This window comes from Abramis brama (assembly GCF_963993115.1).
Source record: "Abramis brama genome assembly, chromosome: 23".
Taxonomy (NCBI): Eukaryota; Metazoa; Chordata; class Actinopteri; order Cypriniformes; family Leuciscidae; genus Abramis; species Abramis brama.
This window is the reverse complement of record NC_139985.1, coordinates 19,402,183-19,420,239: the sequence shown is the minus strand read 5'-3', so window position 1 is coordinate 19,420,239 and position 18,057 is coordinate 19,402,183. Positions and strand designations below refer to the sequence as shown.

Genomic DNA, 18,057 nt, shown 5'->3' with positions numbered 1-18,057 from the left:
GACAATATTTCTCGCCCTTTGGGAATACACTTCATTTAGTCACCAAAACCTTTTACCCTTAAAAAATAAAGTTCCCCTCTCTCACTCTTGTGTTTCCATCCAATCACCTAAAAATCAGATTTCAGTGCTCAGTGAAACTGGATCAGGGCCAGAGGTGCTTGAGGCAGATCTCGGTAATGCAAACTTGATGCCAAGTCTTTCCTTCCTAATTCTCTGCCTCATTACATGGGAAACTAACAAGACAAAAACCATGAGATCAAAAAGGTCTAGACACTTGGACACTCATGACTGGTTTGAGACCTTATGGGTAATGGGTGAACCCAAAATAATGAGCCACGCAGGGAAACAAAGTTAGCACAAATAAGGCCAGCCTCTGAAATACAAATGCAGTTGTTGTAGAAAGTAAAAAAAAAAAAAAATGTTTCATTCAAAGCACAAAGCACATTCAAAGTCTTCTTGGTTCAGTATTTAGTAGAAACACGTCACATGACCCACTGAATAAAATATTTATCTACAGAAATTTTTATAGCCATACAGTATGTGTGGTCTTTTGGAAATATCATGCAACAAACTAACAAAAAATCTTACAGACATATTCCACTCACTTCCTGTGCTTTGACATGCATTAAAAGAAAGAAAGAAATCTGATCAGCAACGAAACCACATTCACTCTCTTCACCGGCCTCTTAAATGTCACAGTAAGGATTCAGGCTGTAGAATTCTCATCACGGTCAGGCCACGCTGTATGAAACTGAACCAAGCGAAGTAGGTGGATTTGTTACTTTTCTTTTGTGTGAGCTCTAGAGAATTCTGGATTAACCCCTTTATTATATATTCACACACCACTGCTTTGCCCAACCAGCTGAATGACAGAGTAAAATAACCATACATTGAAATTCCTCCAGTGTACACACACATGGAGAACACCACAGCTCATTCCACACACAATTATATTCTTTTAATTTATTGTCCATCCAAAGCTCCCTCTCTCTCTCTCTCTCTCTCTCTCTCTCTCTCTCTCTCTCTCTCTCTCTCATATATATATATCAACATTCAAACATTTAGGGTCGGTACTTTTTTTAAATCATATTTTCGAAAGTCTCTTAGTCATTTATTTAATCAAATATACAGTATAAACAGTAATATTGAGAAATATTATTCACAATATATATACATATATATATATATAAATATATTTTAAAATATTTTAAATGCCATTTATTCTTATGACTGCAATGCTGAATTTTTAGTCACATTTCCCTACAGAAATCATTCTAAGACACTGATTCTAAAACACTCATTCTAAGACACAACATTTCTCATTATTATCAGTGTTGAAAAAATTGTGCTGCTTAATATTTTTGTGGAAACTTGTTTTCTGGGTTCTTTGGATTTGTTGTATATTCACTGACAACAAGGAGAGATTGTTGAGAAGTGCAAGCATGGCCCTGACTCCTGTATGCATTAAATACATGACTACTCTTATAAAAGACACCATCAAGTTTTATGAGTTTACAGCTCTTCAAAAGCCTTTAGTTTTAACAACAAGAGTCTCAGATGCATCATGAGACCATTAGTCAAGCCTCATGGGAAGTTTGGTCCACACTATGCATTATCCACTATATGTAAGTTTTTTGTTTTAAAGTCCCCCTGAAGTCAATAATTTTATCCCTTAAAACTCATATTTGTTCACCAAAATTATGTATTTACATGTTTTTTCCTTAAAAACATCTTCATGGCTTAAAATAGCTTGAATATAACTCTACACCCTTGAAGGTTCTATGAATATGCAAATTATATATATATATATATATATATATATATATATATATGCAATGTTTTATGGGAATAGTAGTTCATTCCCTTTTAAAGGATATTAAATCTTTGTGTATACCGTTGCATTTTTTTTCTTTTGCTTTGAATCAAATGTTGCAATGTTATGATTATTTGGATGGATTTGATGGTTTGGTTCAAGGCTTTAAACTTATTTGAAGAAAATCAATTAGGAAAAGTACTTGTACTTGGGTAAAGTGAAGTGCAATGAAAGCAGCAAGCATAATTAGTCCCACATTTCTAATTATATTTGACGTATGAAAATGTGAGGGTATGAAAAATGGTTTAGCAAGACTTAAAAATGAAAGAATAAATGCACATATTCACTGTAAACCTGTGAACCTGTAATTATTTACTGCATGAGGACCCAGCCCTTAGCAATTGACATTTAAAAGTAAGCTAACCAAAAGGACATCAGGATCAATTACCTTTTTTGCTCATTTGTTTCCCAGAAAACATGGATATATGGATTTTGAGGCTACATGACATTTAGTGTTTCAAAGAAAGAGCACAAGACAGAATTCTGCTTAACACATGGCGGTAAATCCGCTAAATCTCTTGACATTAAATAAGCAAAGTTGTAAATAAGAAGACGCGCTGGCATTGAAATGAGAGCTCTGCTTGAAAGGGAAACAGCTCTCAGTGGTAAACACAAGCGCTGGCTGTTTTCGCCTCGCATAGTCTTCAAGTCTTCATATGCTGCTGTGACAAATTTCCCAGCAGCCCAGATGGGTCATCTCATCGCAACATTAGCAGTTTAACAGAGGCCATTTCAATTATTCACATCCTTCTTGAGCACGTTGAAATTCGAGGGCTATATTTGCATAGGACATTCAGAAAACATTTGATTTGGTCAGCATGCAGAAACCAGTGGAGACTTTTAAGTAGGCTATATTCTGCAGCGCTGATGACAAAATGGCAGCTGCATGGAGCGCCGCGGAAATCAACACAGATTTGAGTGCTTTAATGTTTGAGCGATATTGTAATCAAGACTTTGAGTTTCCTTCCATTCTGCTCTTTTAATTTCAAATAAGTTCAATAATCACCGGCTCATGTATAAAGCACTAAAAACAGACACGTCTAAGACAACAATAAGGATGTTCCAACTGTTTTTACCTAACAAGTGAATGGGGTCAAAATGGGCGTCACATTTTTTTCAAAATATCTTCTTTTGTGACACAATGATTGATGTCAAAATTTTCATTTTTGGGTCAAATATCCATTTAATAGACTTAAATTTGTCTCAGAGCAACTTTCAAGCTATCAAAAAATCACATCTGATGATCTAGAAAAAAATCAAGGGAGTTTAAAGTCAGCCAACTGAATTATCAAGGAGAAATTAAAATCTACATTTATAGAAATTGATCAAATGTGCTGCTTTAAACTGCTCTATAAAATGCCAATTTAATTTTTTCAACAAGCCGATCCACATACAAGGGATTGTGGGATATCATAGGATATATGCTGCCACTGAAAATCACCATACTTGGTTTCCAAAGAGACAACAAGGTCAGTGAAGTGCATGCTTGATATGAGACATAATGTGTGAAAAAAAAATTCAAGGCAAATATCACTTGTAAATTGTTTTTATATAAATAAATGCTGATAAATAATTTTTTACATTTTAGTAGATTTGTAATTATATATATAGATCCTACAAGTTTGATTAAACCATCAAAATATGAGGACAATATTTTATATATTTTTAATATTTCAAACATGAGAAAGAGCAAAACACTAAACTTGGTACAAATACACAGAAAAACAAAAAGCTCAATGGAAAAAGCATACACTGACTACAACATAATTCAGTTATTCATATTTAGTTGGTTCTTGCTTGTTTTTGCATGTGATAATTTCTTTGTATGTCAGCCTTGGCAAAAATGATGTCTGCACAATTTGGCGTTACATTGCGTTATCAAACAACTGATTCCAAGCACTGCAATATGCTTACAAAATCTTAAACAAATTTGTTTGAATAAAGGGTATATGTGTGTGTGTGTAAAGCATTTAAATGCATTACATTGATCAAAAGTGTAAAGACATAATTTCCAAAAATTCTGTACTTTTGAACTATTCATCAGAGTCCTGATTAAATGTATTATGTCTTCAACAAAAATATTAAGTAGAACAAGTGTTTTCAGCATTGTTAATAAGAGCATCACTTGATAAGTGATGAAATGGTCATTACATTTTGGAAAAAAATGTTTTGAAAAAGTTCTCCTGATATATATTTTGGAGATTGTGAGCGGACAAATAAAGCTTGGGAGAGGGTCAAAGAAAAAGTGTGTTTCTAAGAGTCAACAGGTCAAAAACACAAAAACAAAACAAAAAACACCCTTACAGCTGTGGGACCAGGTGTTTCAAGTCTCACTCTCAAATCACACCTTTCCCTTTCAGCCAGTGAAACAAAATAAGCTCTTAAGAAGCTGTTCCTCCATGATCCCAGTCTCGAACAGCTAGCTTACAGCGCTTCCCACAGCTGACGTGTACAGAATGACTCTGTCAAGGTGAGGGAATGAGTTTCCACACGATGATTGGAGTGTGTGTGTGTGTGGGTAAGGAACTGTTTCTCCCTCTTGTGAGCAGGAACAGCTGAAGTAGAACAATCTTCAAAGAGGAAGTGCTGAGAGGTAGTTGTAATTGTTATCAGTGATTCCCTCTCTCTCCATCCTAAGATGATGATACTCAGATGGGTCTTATCTGCATCACGTGGTCTAAACGAGTTAACTAGATAGAAATCAAGCATTCTCTGCATTGGCAACAGTATGCAAGTGGAATACTGATGATTCTTTTTTTTTTCTGGTTGATTCATTTATTTGAGTTTTTAAAGTCTATAATGTTTCCTCTTTAAGATTCTGTGGATGTTTCCAGAATGTTAAATCCTGAGAGACGTCTGTGAGGGTCACAGCGAGGGCAGCTTTACTCTCCTGTAACAAGGAATGAAAATAAGCTGCTGTGCAGGGGAAAGGTGCTTATAAAGTTTTAGATTGCACTGCAAAGCAGAAGGGAGGCACGCGTGCAGGGAGTGAGATGGAAAGCGTCATTTAAGCAAGTATATGGTGTGAGGCTGTATGAACACGGCTAATCTGGTCAGCTTCAAATTACAGGACAATAACCTTGCTGACAGCTGCTGGATGTACAGCTGGGCACACTTAACTGAGAATGACCCATGTTTGGTAACAGGTGGGACGATAACAAATATCACAGATTGTGTTTTTTGATGATGAAGTCCATGGGAATCTTCAGTATGTGCTTCTATTACTTAATACTGATAAAATTAACAGTATACTACTAAACTTGTTCATATTATTTCATACATTTATTTGGTGCACAAAAAAGTAAATAAAATGAAATATGATTAAATATAAATAAAAAAAATCTAATCTAATATCTAATAAAATAATAATAATAAAACACTACTAATAATAATAATAATACAAATTAAAATAAAATAAAATAAATATATCGGACAATTTGTATGCTCCCATTCATCACCATTAAATTAAAATTGGTTATATACTTATACTTTTTTTTTTTTTTACATGCATTTTGTAAAAAATATATTCTTCATTTGCCTTTGTTCAGCCCTGTTATACTGACATTTTCCCTTATATACTGTGGGATTTACATTTTACAAAGCACACCAAAAATGAGCGATATACAGTTATCCATCAAACTATAGTATATAATTTATATAAAGTATATAATTTTCAAATTTACCATTATGGGGTAGACCATAGTAGCACTTAACGATTAGTAACAACAATTCATATATTAAAAAAACTTGCAATTTGTTAGAAAATCCTTAATTTGTCTTTATTCAACCCTGTTATGCTCTGACATTTCCCCCTTTAATAATAAGAGAAATGTTATTGGATATTATATAATGTGTAACTCACATTTTACGAAGCAAACCAAAACTGAGTGACACTGCAGTTATCAATTAAATTATACGCATATATTTTCCAAACTTACTGTGATGGGGTTGAACTACAGTAGCACATAAAGGTTAGTAACTAAATAATAATAAAAACCCTGTTGTTCTTTGACATTTTTCCCTTTTAAAAATAAGAGAAATGTTATGAGTTATAATTAGATATTAATGTGTGATTTTTTGCATTACACAAAGCACACCAAACCTGAGTGTTAAATATCTATCAAATTATAAGTATATCGTTTCCAAATTTTCTGTGAAGGGGTAGAAGTAGCACTTAAAGAAATGAATAAATAAATAGAAATTTACTATCAGAATTTTTAAAGAAATTCCCTAAATGTCTTTATTAAAATTAAATAAGAAAAAAAAAAATCCTCTACATAGATTCAGACTTTATTTTATTTTAAGATCTGTGCCTTAAGTGATGATCGGAATGGACAGTATTTAGAAACCTAACAAAGAAGCTGAAAAATGGTCATATGGGTGAATGATTTTTTTTTGACTGAAATTTTTTAATAAAGTGTACAGGTCAAAATCTTTTATAACATAAACAGCAAACATTTCAAGTTCAGACTCTTTTATAGGCCTACAATAATGCAAAAAAAGTAAATGTCATCAAACAAACACACTACAAATATAATTCCGGTCCGTGAGCTCTAAGGGCAAAACAAATTTTGCCCTTAGAACATAAAAATAGGGCAGGAAAGAACGGTTTCAACATTTTTCAGTGCATTGCAAAGAGTTTTTTAAATGCATTCTCCCATCCTGTTGCTCTCAAACTGGCACGGTTGTTCTGTTGGAGGACCTCTGCAGCTGAAAGCTCTTCTAGTTGGGTTTGGTCAGGAGCTGAGAGGAGAACTCATACAGATCTTTATTGATCTTCTTCAGGGTCCTCATCTCCTCCTCTAGTTCAGACACTCGTACCTTAGTGTTCTCCCCATCACCAAACATGCTCTGGCAGCACCACAGAGAGAGAGAGAGAGAGAGAGAGAAAAAACAGAGTTATCATGACATATCTTTTTGACAGACACAGAGTTCCAACACTTTTTTTTAACATGACTTTTCATGACCTTTCCAGCCGTTCACAATAACAGAAGAAGGATTTTTATAGATTATTTTGTTAGCGACTGTTGGGGTGGACATTCATTTGTATGTGAGGCACTAATCTTCAGAATGAATAGGTTTAAACAAAACTTGTTGGTCCCGATCAGCCTGTCTGGGCTTATTCTACGATAATAACCGGCTGAATGTACACTATCCCTTGCGTATTGGACTGCAGAACACGGCTCCAATCTTCCACACTCCAGTCCTCATGTTCTATGGCAAATGAAAGTTGTTTTTCTTTGCAGTAGAAAACTAATAAAATGGCTTATTTACTGGTAACACAACCTCTCAGTCCAGCCTTTTTTTTTTTGCTTAATGTTCAAGATGAAATTGGAGGTTTCATCCAGGTCTTTAGAAGCTGTTTTGAGGTGGTCCCAACATTCAGGTGATTTTCATCCTCCTGTCAAAATGCTGACTAGTGTTCCTTGACCAGCCACAGCACTTTTCATTCTGCATGGTAGTGGTCTGTCGGTGCTTCAAAATAATTATGTGGACATTATGACCATTCACATCCAGCACATGAGCAATATCTAAAACCAACTGACCATTTTTAGTCATTTTTTGAAATATCCTCCTTGGTTGCAGAGGACAGCTCCTTCCATCTGGCCATTTACACACACACAAAAAACACAAAATAACATCTAATAATATAGCTAAATCACTATGTGGCAGGTCTACCTAGTGATTACTGAATTATAGGCTGGGAATAATAAGTGCAAGCTTAGTATGACCACTTGGCCGAAAATGACGTCTTCAGAATTTGATATGTTTCATTGAATCATGAAAAATGATACAACTGAAAAGTGGAACATGTACAGTACATTAGTTTTTTCACTCCAGGCACAACTCACAACATGCATACATGTTCAGCAAATATATAATAAAAAGTTAGAAGCAGACAATTTATAATATAATATAATATAATATAATATAATATAATATAATAGTTGTTATAATAATATAACTGTGAGAGCATTAATATAAACCGATTTGTGTTTGTTTTTAATATCTAGGTGAAGAGTCTAATCATTTTTTTGTGGTTATCGACAAAATGTCACAGATGTCAACTGCGCTTAACTTATATTGAACCCAGAACATTCCTTTAATCTAAAAGAGCTAAATCTCAAGCATATACAAGCCAGAAGATGAACTGTGTGTAAATGAGGAGGTGAGCTTTTTTTCATGTCAAGAATAAAAACCCTGCACCTGGGTTTAGGATTCAAGTTCCATCATAGATTTTCGCTGAGGTCATCAAACCCCGTTTTAGAACATCCCTAATCTAGCGTAGAAAATATTGACATTCACTTTGTGCTTGATTCCCCCGTGCAGGCGAGCGCCGAGTGACAGCGATGCACATTTCACCCAGATTAAATGGGTGGGGGGAGGGCTGGTGGGAGGTTAAAAAAAAAAACTCTTGGTCTCCAGTTATTTATTTATTTACATGCATCTCCTGAATAAACAGCGGGCTCTGAGCTTGCCGGCGGGATCCAACTCCCTTTTGAGTGAGTGAAACTAATCCACTTAATGGTCCTGCCAGAGCCGGACTCAGTTTAAAAGCGTCAGGAGATCCATGAGGATGAGAAAACAACCTCTGTGGTGACCTGAACGTGTTCATAGACGGATAATGGCAACAAACCCCAAAACACCCCTCAGTCCCTCCAGATGGACGGGACTGCGGGGACCATCTGGACTCACTGTACTTTGACATTTTAAAGAGCCTAAAATAATGTATTTGGACAGAGTTATGAGGAACACAGTCTGTGCTTTGCTTGCAGCTCCCTGTAACTAATTCTCTAAACAACTGACGTTCAATAGGTCGAAAGCGCCGACACCTTCTTCTAATTAAGGGGGTGCATAAAAAAAAACAAGTAGACAGCAACTCAGTCCCGCATTTTCAGTAGAATGAGGTTCCAAAGATCCCACCTCTACTTTAAAGGCTTCCTTTTTATGAGTGTTGAGATCAATAAAAATAAACTCTTAGGCTTTATGTGTTAATCAGTTCAGCTTCAAGCCCAGTCTGATCGTGTTCTCCTCCGCTGGCTCTCAAATAGCTCGACTACACTTTCAACATCCCACGGAGAGAGCCCGAACCCCCGGATAAGAGCGGCCCAGTGGAGCTGCTCTATCAGCAGTATAAATCAGAGTAGACTCTGACAGAGGTGTGCAAGTGGCTCATTTCCTGTAGAAGGAAGTGAGTGAGATGCTCTATATAAAAGATTATAGTATTGAATCGATCGCCTCTGTAAATCACAGCATGCTGCGGTCAAATATTTTGTATAATTGAGTGTTGACGCATGCAACCCATTCCTAAATCTCTGCAGTTCCTTCTCACATAATGAATTCATTTCAAGTCATTATTCATTCATTTTACATTCCATTACATTATAAACAACAGTTCTGGTTCTCAATTCTGACTGGCTGAGAGCCTTTTCTAGCCATGTGATACCAGTATCACCACGGGAACAGTTTCACCATTTGTAACACTCAGCTTTGCAGCATTTCTGTCAAAGCGAGTGTCATGGCAGACGAGCAAACACCATCATTTTACAAAGACTGTTGTTGTTATTGTGTCACAGAATGTAGAGTTATTTAAGCGAGAATATTTAGACCTCAAATAAGCAACTTATATATAAACATAGCACCTATTTGAAGCTCCAGACCACCAGCGGCCGTTCAGCCCTCATGTACCCGCAGAGAAAAGCTTTATCTTGGCTAGTCCTTCGGGAATTGGCCACTGGCTCTTATGTAGATAGTGTTTAAACACAAGGTATAATTAATTTTGTGCATATCAAACGGGCAATCTTTGGCCTTATTAATCTATTACTCGTTCCAGAGCAAATCAATTTGGCTAAGGGCAAAGTTAAGTTTCATAACTTTATTTTTTAACTGAAATCCTGCACTATTAACTAGCGCTGCTTTTGTATTTTTGCTTTTTAATTTTCTATTGTACAAATTTCTTATATTTTTATAATGGCTAATATTATTTATTTAATTATTTTTCAATACATATTATTTTATGCAAATAACATGCCATATTTGGTATAGGGAAGGGTCTGTTAGTGATTGTGATTTCAAATTCAGTGAAAGTTAGCTACATTATTACAACATTAGATGTCAGCAAAGACTTTTATATTTATATTTTATATATCCCCTAGATTGTTAAAAGGAAAAAGACAAAATATATCGCTTTCCTCAGTGGACATTCAAAATGATTTTGTGATTATGAATATAAGATTGACCTGAAGAATAAGTTTCAATGAAGCAACTCAGCATTCCTTCGTTGCTAGTTCTAAAATGACGTTTTAGAATCAGTAACGGAGGCTTGTTAAACTATTAAAGTGTCAACTTGAGATTTGAATCAGTGGCAGAAGGAAGTAGTTCTGCACAAAAGAGGGTTTTTAAAGACACTCCGTTGTCGTTTCTTATTTATTTACAAACTTGTGCCGTCGAACTGTTGTATACATGCAATATCACACTTGTGATCAACGGTTTCACAACTTAAAAATGTCAGTACCGACTTGGTACCGAAGTCGGTGCTTTTTGACAACTCTACAGTACAGTATGGTATATGATCTGGGCCCGCTCACCAACTTGTGACCTCAGATTGAACCCATACATATGTGAGCCTAATTTTGGTGGAAATATCTCATTCCGTTTAAGAGTTATTTATATACATTTAAGTGAAATTTGCCACAACCACTTTAAACGTTTTGTTTACCACTATGGTTTCACCATTACATATGGCTGTCCCTTCAAATAGCGCCCTATTTGAGGGTATAGGGGATGATTTCGGATTCAGCCACAGTGATGTTTGCCTTAAAAGAAGACCCCTTATGGCTCGTTTCCACTGAGTGGTTCGGTACGGTACAGTACAGTACGGTACGCAATTATTTCCGTTTCCACTGTTAAAAGTTGTGAATGGTACCAAAATGCCGAACCGTACCGTACCACTTTTTCGGTACCCTTCCGTTGGGGTACCTAGCACAGTGGTATGGCACTAAAGGGTGGAGCTAGACTTGGTTGACAGATATCGTCACTTGCGCGTGCTACAAGGGGAATGACAACATAAGAAGCACCATTTTTTTAATATACAGTTGAAATATAATACTACTGTTATTGTGTCACGAAATGTAGTTTTAAGAGTTTTTCAGGCGAGAATGTAGTTGTTTAAAGCTCGAATCTGTGGTTTATTTATAAAGATTTATGAAAATTTGATCCAGGTTGTGAGATCCTGGCGATCACCGGGCGCTCGACGCTCATGTACCCCACCTGGAACAGCCTTTCCTTGGCTAGTCGTTCTGGCGTTTGCCGCTGACTCCGACGTCTCAGTAGTGGTTAAACATGAGATATAATTTGTCTTGTGTATATCTAACGGGCAATATTTGGTCTCGTGAATCTATAATTTGTTCCCTGGCCAATCGTTTTGGCTGAGGGCTAAGTGAAGTTTCATAATTTTATATATTTAAGCTATTTAACTTTACCGTTGTAAGGTTAGACTGGAGCGCTGTCTTTGTATGTTTGATTGAATTGTTTGCTTTATTTCTTATTGTATAGCTTCTTGTACCTATTGTAGCGTTTATACGCCCACGTATAAATATTATTAATTATTATTCATAACGAATTATGATCAATAATTAATAATTTAATTATTTTCAATTATTTACTGTAACAGAATCAATAATATGATAATTTATCAGTTCATCCAATGAACAGAAAGCATAAACAATTATTAACTCTAGGAAATATAATATCTTCCTGGCCAAGAAAGAATAACCCCCTAACAGTAAATTAAGAAATAGGGTAACAGCATAGGTAACTTTTGATCGAAGTTCAAGACAATAAAATTTTATAAGCACATACACAAGCAATCTCTTTTCAAATACAAACAATACTTTATTGATTATATACTAACACGTACAGCTAATGTCTAACACAAACACACACACACGCACACACACACACACACATTCATACGAGTTGCAGAAAGGAAGAGAGTGAGGAAAGAGTGGGTTTAAGAGTGAAAGGATGAAATCTCACGATTCCATAATGCACTTAGACATGACCTGAACGAACCATCAAACATTAATTTAACCCTTCTATCGTTTTAGGCAGGTTATTAAAGTTATATAAATACACCAGTTTAGCTTTCAGTCTGGAGGTTACTTGCTTGTCTTCTCGTTCCTTTTTTGGAATTCCCTTCGTTGCGTAACAGAGGGTTCCCCCGGGTTCGTTCGTCGGCTGTGGTCTCCTTGTGCATGGATAGATGGGGCGAGAACCAGTCACGTGTGGCTGGCGGTTGCTGATGGTTGAATGAGTCTTTGAAGTTGAAAGCGTGCGTTGCAGCCGCGAATCGTGGAACGAAACTTTGCAGCAAAACTTAACTTAAAACCGAGACTTTCAATCGGAAAATAAAGGAAGACTTAGAAAAGAAAAGAAGACTTAGACGAGAGTAGTAAGACGGCTTGAATGAAACTGTTTAACCCATGTTCTACAGATCTTGATTTGGGTTATTTCTGCTCGTTTGTTACATGGTACTAGTCTGCCGGAACTTAGAGAGCTTAGAGCTTTTAGAGCAGCGAGAGAGCTTCGAGAGCAGCGAGAGAGAGAGCTTAGTTTTTGGGTTGTTTTAACTAAAAGTTTGTCCCCCCTCCTGAAGAGAGCGGACCAATTAGACACTGGCTTTGTCTCATCGTAAATCTGGAGTGTTGGTGTGTTCTCTAACTTTTAAGCAGAGAGGACAGAGGCCACAGTTTAGACATGATTTCTAATTAAAAGAAGATCAAAACATATTACACCGATATCATTCAAGCCATCTTGCTAGTTGTGTTCGTAAGATAGCATTGATATGAAACAGTACACACTGTCATTCACACACCTAATAATTATAACAATTACATGAATTATATGGGATTAAAGCATATCTTATTAGAATATGCATATAAGTGGTGGAAACACACAGGATTATGTAGTTGCGTGATTGTTTGATTGTAAGTCCATTGAGAATTGTTCTTAAATGATTTTATGTAGTTTATTGGTAAGAATCAGTTCTCTGGTTTGAAGAGACAGAACACTGTTTGTTCTGTTCAGAGGTCTTAAGGAGGAGGGGTCAGGAATGCTGTGGTGTCATTTCTGAACCAATTTGTCTTTTAAAAACCCCCTCATATTGACAAGTTCTTCCTTTAGCTGGGCTCATAAAAGTTCTTAGTTGGGGGGTTTTCGTTGGTTTGGTCATTAGAAGGGTCTTTTGCAGACTCTGTGGCGCCAGGATGGGTGACTTATGGCTCTGGACTGTGAGGACACTGTCTTTATCTTAACCAGTCCGTAGTTGGCCACAAAGCTAGCCATTGACCAGTTATTTAGTTAGTGTTGGGGGAGGCTCTTTTAAATAGCCAGAGTGATGAGGATCATTTGACGTTCTGAACCAATCTTCTGTTTTGTTCGGCAGGAAGTAGAGAGTTTGAATTAATTTTCTGGAAGAAAATTAGTCTGTGGTTGATTTCTTCTCATTGTCGTTACACTATACTTATACTTTTATAATGGCTAATATTGATAAAACTTAAATTGAACAAAAAGAGACTGGGTTGAGTTTTGTCATTTTTAATTTTATTACAGTGAAGATGATCACTGTAATGTTGTTTCCTGCAACATCTGTTGTTTAGTACAAATGCGCATATTTCCTGGACCATATTAAAATGTTTAATATTTTTATATTATATTTAAACGAAAAGAGGTAGGGTTGTGTTTTATATTTCGTTTTGTTATAAATAGGCTAACGTTACATGCAGTGAATATAATCAATACGCGTTGCCTGAACCACATTTGTGTGGCTATCATGTTTAAGATTTCTTTAAATGAAAACGAAAAGAGGCAGTGAGGTGTTTTATAACATATTTCGTTTTATTGTAGCCTAAAATATACATACAGAGATAACCGGAGTAACAGAGCGAGCTGAGTGCCGCTTTCAAGAACGCGCTGTTCCATTTGCAGAATTACCGGACTCGCGTCCTCTGGAGTCATTCTCCTGAGTCGGACTTGGCATGTTGCATACTTGCTATTGAGAAACGCCTAATGTCGGCGCTTGGCTTCTTGTGACAAACATGCAGAGAAGCAAGAACAAGATCTGCTGTATGTCATCCATTGTTGTTTATGTTGCTATCTTCTTCACGCGAAAATGACGTTGATCGCTTCTTTCCGACATAGGCTACACCACGCCTATCAAGTAAGGGTACTGTTAGGCAGTGGAACCGACCCAAACCGTACCATACTGTACTGTACCGTACCGCTCAGTGGAAACAAGCCATTATTATAGCTAATTAAATTGGAGCTAAATTAAATTAACAAATATAAATTGCTAAACTTTTAATTTAAGCAATGTTTTATCAAAATTATCAAAAGGAAGTTCTGTTAATTACCCAGGATTGGCAAAATAATTAGCCATCTTAAAATGGCAATTATGGGTTGATTACTCTGCAAAGCCAAGCACTAGTCAACACTACATGTGACCATTGCTCTGTCTCCTCTCTCTTCATGCGGATCATTACAAGAATCAAAGCCGACAGGCTATAAACTGTCTCCGCCTTGAAAGCCTTGCTTAAATTCAGCTCACAGCAATGACTGAATGGTACGCTTCCCTCCTTACCTTGTCTGTGACGGCACACATCAGAGAGTAGAGCTCGTCTGCTTTCTCCAAATATGTCCCCTCCGGCTCCTGAGAGAGTGAAAAGACAAAGTGAAACACTTTAAACATCATCACAATAGTATGTTAAGCTACAACAATGATTGAGTGTGCCAATAAGGTATTTGTGTGTAGGTATTTCCCATGACGCAAGTGTCCTGAAGAGGCTGTGCCAAATGTGAGGGTCCGTTACAAACAAGGTCTAATCATGGCTGTCTCAAGAAGGCTGATCACTACTGACAGTGAGTAAGCGGCCGGGGGTTTGTGGAGAGCATGACGTTGTTCCAAGGGTCCAACGAGATTATTAAGGCTGACAATGAAAATCCTAGCAAGGTCAATCTCTTTTTAACAGCCCTTCCCAGATTCTGCCATCTAACTCTGCTGATTTACAGACCATCAGTGCACGTCTGCGGAAATTTACTATTCCTGCCTCGATGGATACAGTGAGTCTGCTGATTTCACAGGAAGATGAGTAAAGCTGGTGCCCAGCACTATATTTTGATTCTGCTCTCAATGGATTCCCACAACGCTCACAAATTTGAAATATTGTACTCATAACATTGTAATGGTACATCATTTCTCAATGTGGAGGATAGGTTGATTTTTTTTTATCATTTACAATACTTATGGGGGTCAGTAAGATAAAAAATAATAATAATTATATATATATATATATATATATATATATATATATATATATATATATATATATATATATATATATATATATATATATACACTTTTATTCAGCAGGGATGCATTAAATTGATTAAAAGTGAGAGTAAAGGCATTTACAATTTTACAAAATATTTCTATTTCAAATAAATGCTACTGTAAAATGCACAAAATATGGTTTTCAAAAAATATTAGCAGCACAACTATTTTCAACATTGATAATAATAATAAGAAATGTTTCTAGAGCATCAAATCAGCATATTAGCATGACTAATAAATGATCATGCGACTGAGTAATGGCTGCATAAAAATTCAACTTTTAAATTGCAAAATAAATTCCAATTTAAAATATATTCAAATAGGAAATAGTTATTTTATATTGTAATATTTTTTTTTTCACAAATGTGCTGGTTTTACTGTATTTTTGATCAAATAAATGCGGCCTGGGTGAGCATAAAAGACTTTCAAAAACATTAAAATATCTTAAACTTTTAAACAACGGTGTACGGAAAAAAAGAATAAAATGAAAAAAGTATTTCTTTGTTATACAGTATGTAGATCACTTTAAAATTGCCATGCCTTCATTAATTAAAATATAAATTAAAGAGTGAAATAAACTATTGCAATATTTATTGTGTGGAAATTAGGAATTTGGTCCCACAACTGTGACATACTTTCCACCACAACAAACAATTTGTATTTGTAAATTAATTGTTGTGGTGGAAATTATCCCGGAAACTTGCTGCATTTGTTTTTTAATCAAAAGTAGTTAATGTATGTGGTTAAAACGATTAATCAATAAAGAAGAACTATCAAGGTTAATATTACTGCATCATTTCCAACAAAGCTGTAGTTTTATTAAAAAGTGTAAAATAGTTATTTGTGTGCATGTAGGATAAAATGTGAAATCAGCCTTGCCCTTGAGTCGACCATTTCATTGAAAATTTGTTCAAAATGTATTTTCCATTACCAGCATTTCCACCACAGAATGCTTCTAAACACAAAACATAATTTGAGATGAGGTGGAAATGACACTGTTGTGGTTCATTGTTAGTGGACAAATTAAATAAATTTTCATCAAGAGTCATTGTGGCAAGTGTGTTTTCTAAATGTCCAGGGGCCAAAAGTGCCCAAGAAACATCCAATCACATAAAAGGAAGTGAATTACAACTGAGTTCAAGTGCAACCAAAAGCCTCAGAATTCGCTATGAAAGCCAAACTGCAGAACCCCCAAGAATAGCCTTTAGCCCACCACCATGAGCTGCCTAATTCAGGTCCAAATAATAGATTTCCTATATTTATGAAAAGGTAAGGGTAATAATAACGCATTGATCCTCAAGCTTAACTCCATTAGCACATAGCGGAGCAGACCTAAGCTCAATTGATCTGATGAAACCATTCTGCTTGACCTCCATCAGAATTTAGTCAGCCAGGCTGTTATTAGACACCCACTCCCCACAGGTCACGATTATTTAGAGGGTCACATGGTTTAATTCAGGAGTTTTGCAGCGTGCCCCCCCCACACAGCGGGGTCGTTGATTCGCCTTCCAAGTGAATAACGGAAACAATTCCGAAAGAGAAATTAATTTTCTCAGAGCAGCTTTAATTTACACGCTGTGTGGCACGCCAGTCACACCGAATGTGTGATGTTGGGTGCAGCCTCTGGGTCGCAGTTGGAAAGTGTTATTTGTGGGTCGTGGTAGAAGTATTAATGCATTTATCAAAACATTTGTTTTAGGCTCCCTCTCGCTGTGCAGAGGTGAAAGAAGCGTGTTTTCCAGACAGGATGTGCTCTCCCAGAGGCTGGAAGATTAGCCGCTCGGTAAACAAGCTGAGGGGGAGGGGGAGGAAGAGGAAAACAGCAGATATGCAGGAAGAAGGAAAGATAAAAAAACGCAAAGGTTGGAGCCACAGAGCAGGTGGTGGGCAAATTTTAAACTTTGTATTAGCATTTCATTTATGGGTCTATAATTGATTTTGACATGGGAGAAATTACGTTCAGGTGCTAACAGCTGTAAACATTCATCATGTTTGAAAACTGCTGGTGGTGCGGAGACCAATCCATATTTGCAACTTGCTTTAAAGGTGAACTAAGTAACTTTTGTACCTTAACTGAACAGCTTCGGAGTCACTGGAATGGTTATATTACTTATTTCGGGTTGAATGGTGGTCGTTTCGCACCCCCCTGGTGCCCGTGAGCGGAAAATCCGCACTTGCAACTTTGAGCCGGCGGGCCGCCGGCCGCTGCGTCAGGAAGTATCGCGTGATATCAGGTCTCGCGATGTAAACAATTGCTTTACGGCCAAAAGAAATCTGCTAAAATGCGGTCATTATTGCGCTCCCTCACGCTGTTCGAACCCGAATGAAGAAGACGTTTTAAAGAATGTCCCATCTGCTTTGATGTCGTTGATCTATAGCCTCTGGTGTCTGAGAATCGCCAACGAGTTTTTACAACAGTGTTGTCAAATATCTATTCCGAAGCTGTGGGGGGAGCTCTAGAGAGAAACATGCGAGCAAAAAGCGAGAATACAGCGAAGAAATCCCGAAACTACTGAGCCCAGTAAACTTGTCAAATTGGCATAAAAAAAGAACAAAACAAAGAATAACCCTTTTAAACAATTAAAAAATAAGTCAATATCAAGATATACTGCATGTAAAAAAATATCTCATACGAGATCGATAATATATAATATTATATACTATAGGAATGAATATAAATAAAAATGTTTTTTTGTTACAGCATCTTTAAGACTGTTATTTGTAAATGACCTCTGGGTAAACTTTTGCTAGTTGACCTTTTGCATTTATGAGGGTAGAACAAGTCGCTTCATAC

The 18,057-nt window shown here is 36.4% G+C and overlaps 1 protein-coding gene across 1 annotated transcript in view; it reads right to left on the bottom strand.

Moving 5' to 3' along the window:
• Nucleotides 1–6,248: 6,248 nt before the first annotated feature.
• Nucleotides 6,249–18,057, bottom strand: part of wdr18 (WD repeat domain 18) — a 125,343-nt gene continuing 113,534 nt past the window's right edge. Inside the window, exons 9-10 of the mRNA XM_084100759.1 lie at nt 14,514–14,582; nt 6,249–6,724 (exon numbers count right to left, since the gene is read on the bottom strand). Coding sequence (XP_083956885.1) covers nt 6,596–6,724; nt 14,514–14,582 — 198 coding nt within the window. The 3' untranslated portion in view covers nt 6,249–6,595. The remainder of the gene's footprint in view (nt 6,725–14,513; nt 14,583–18,057) is intronic.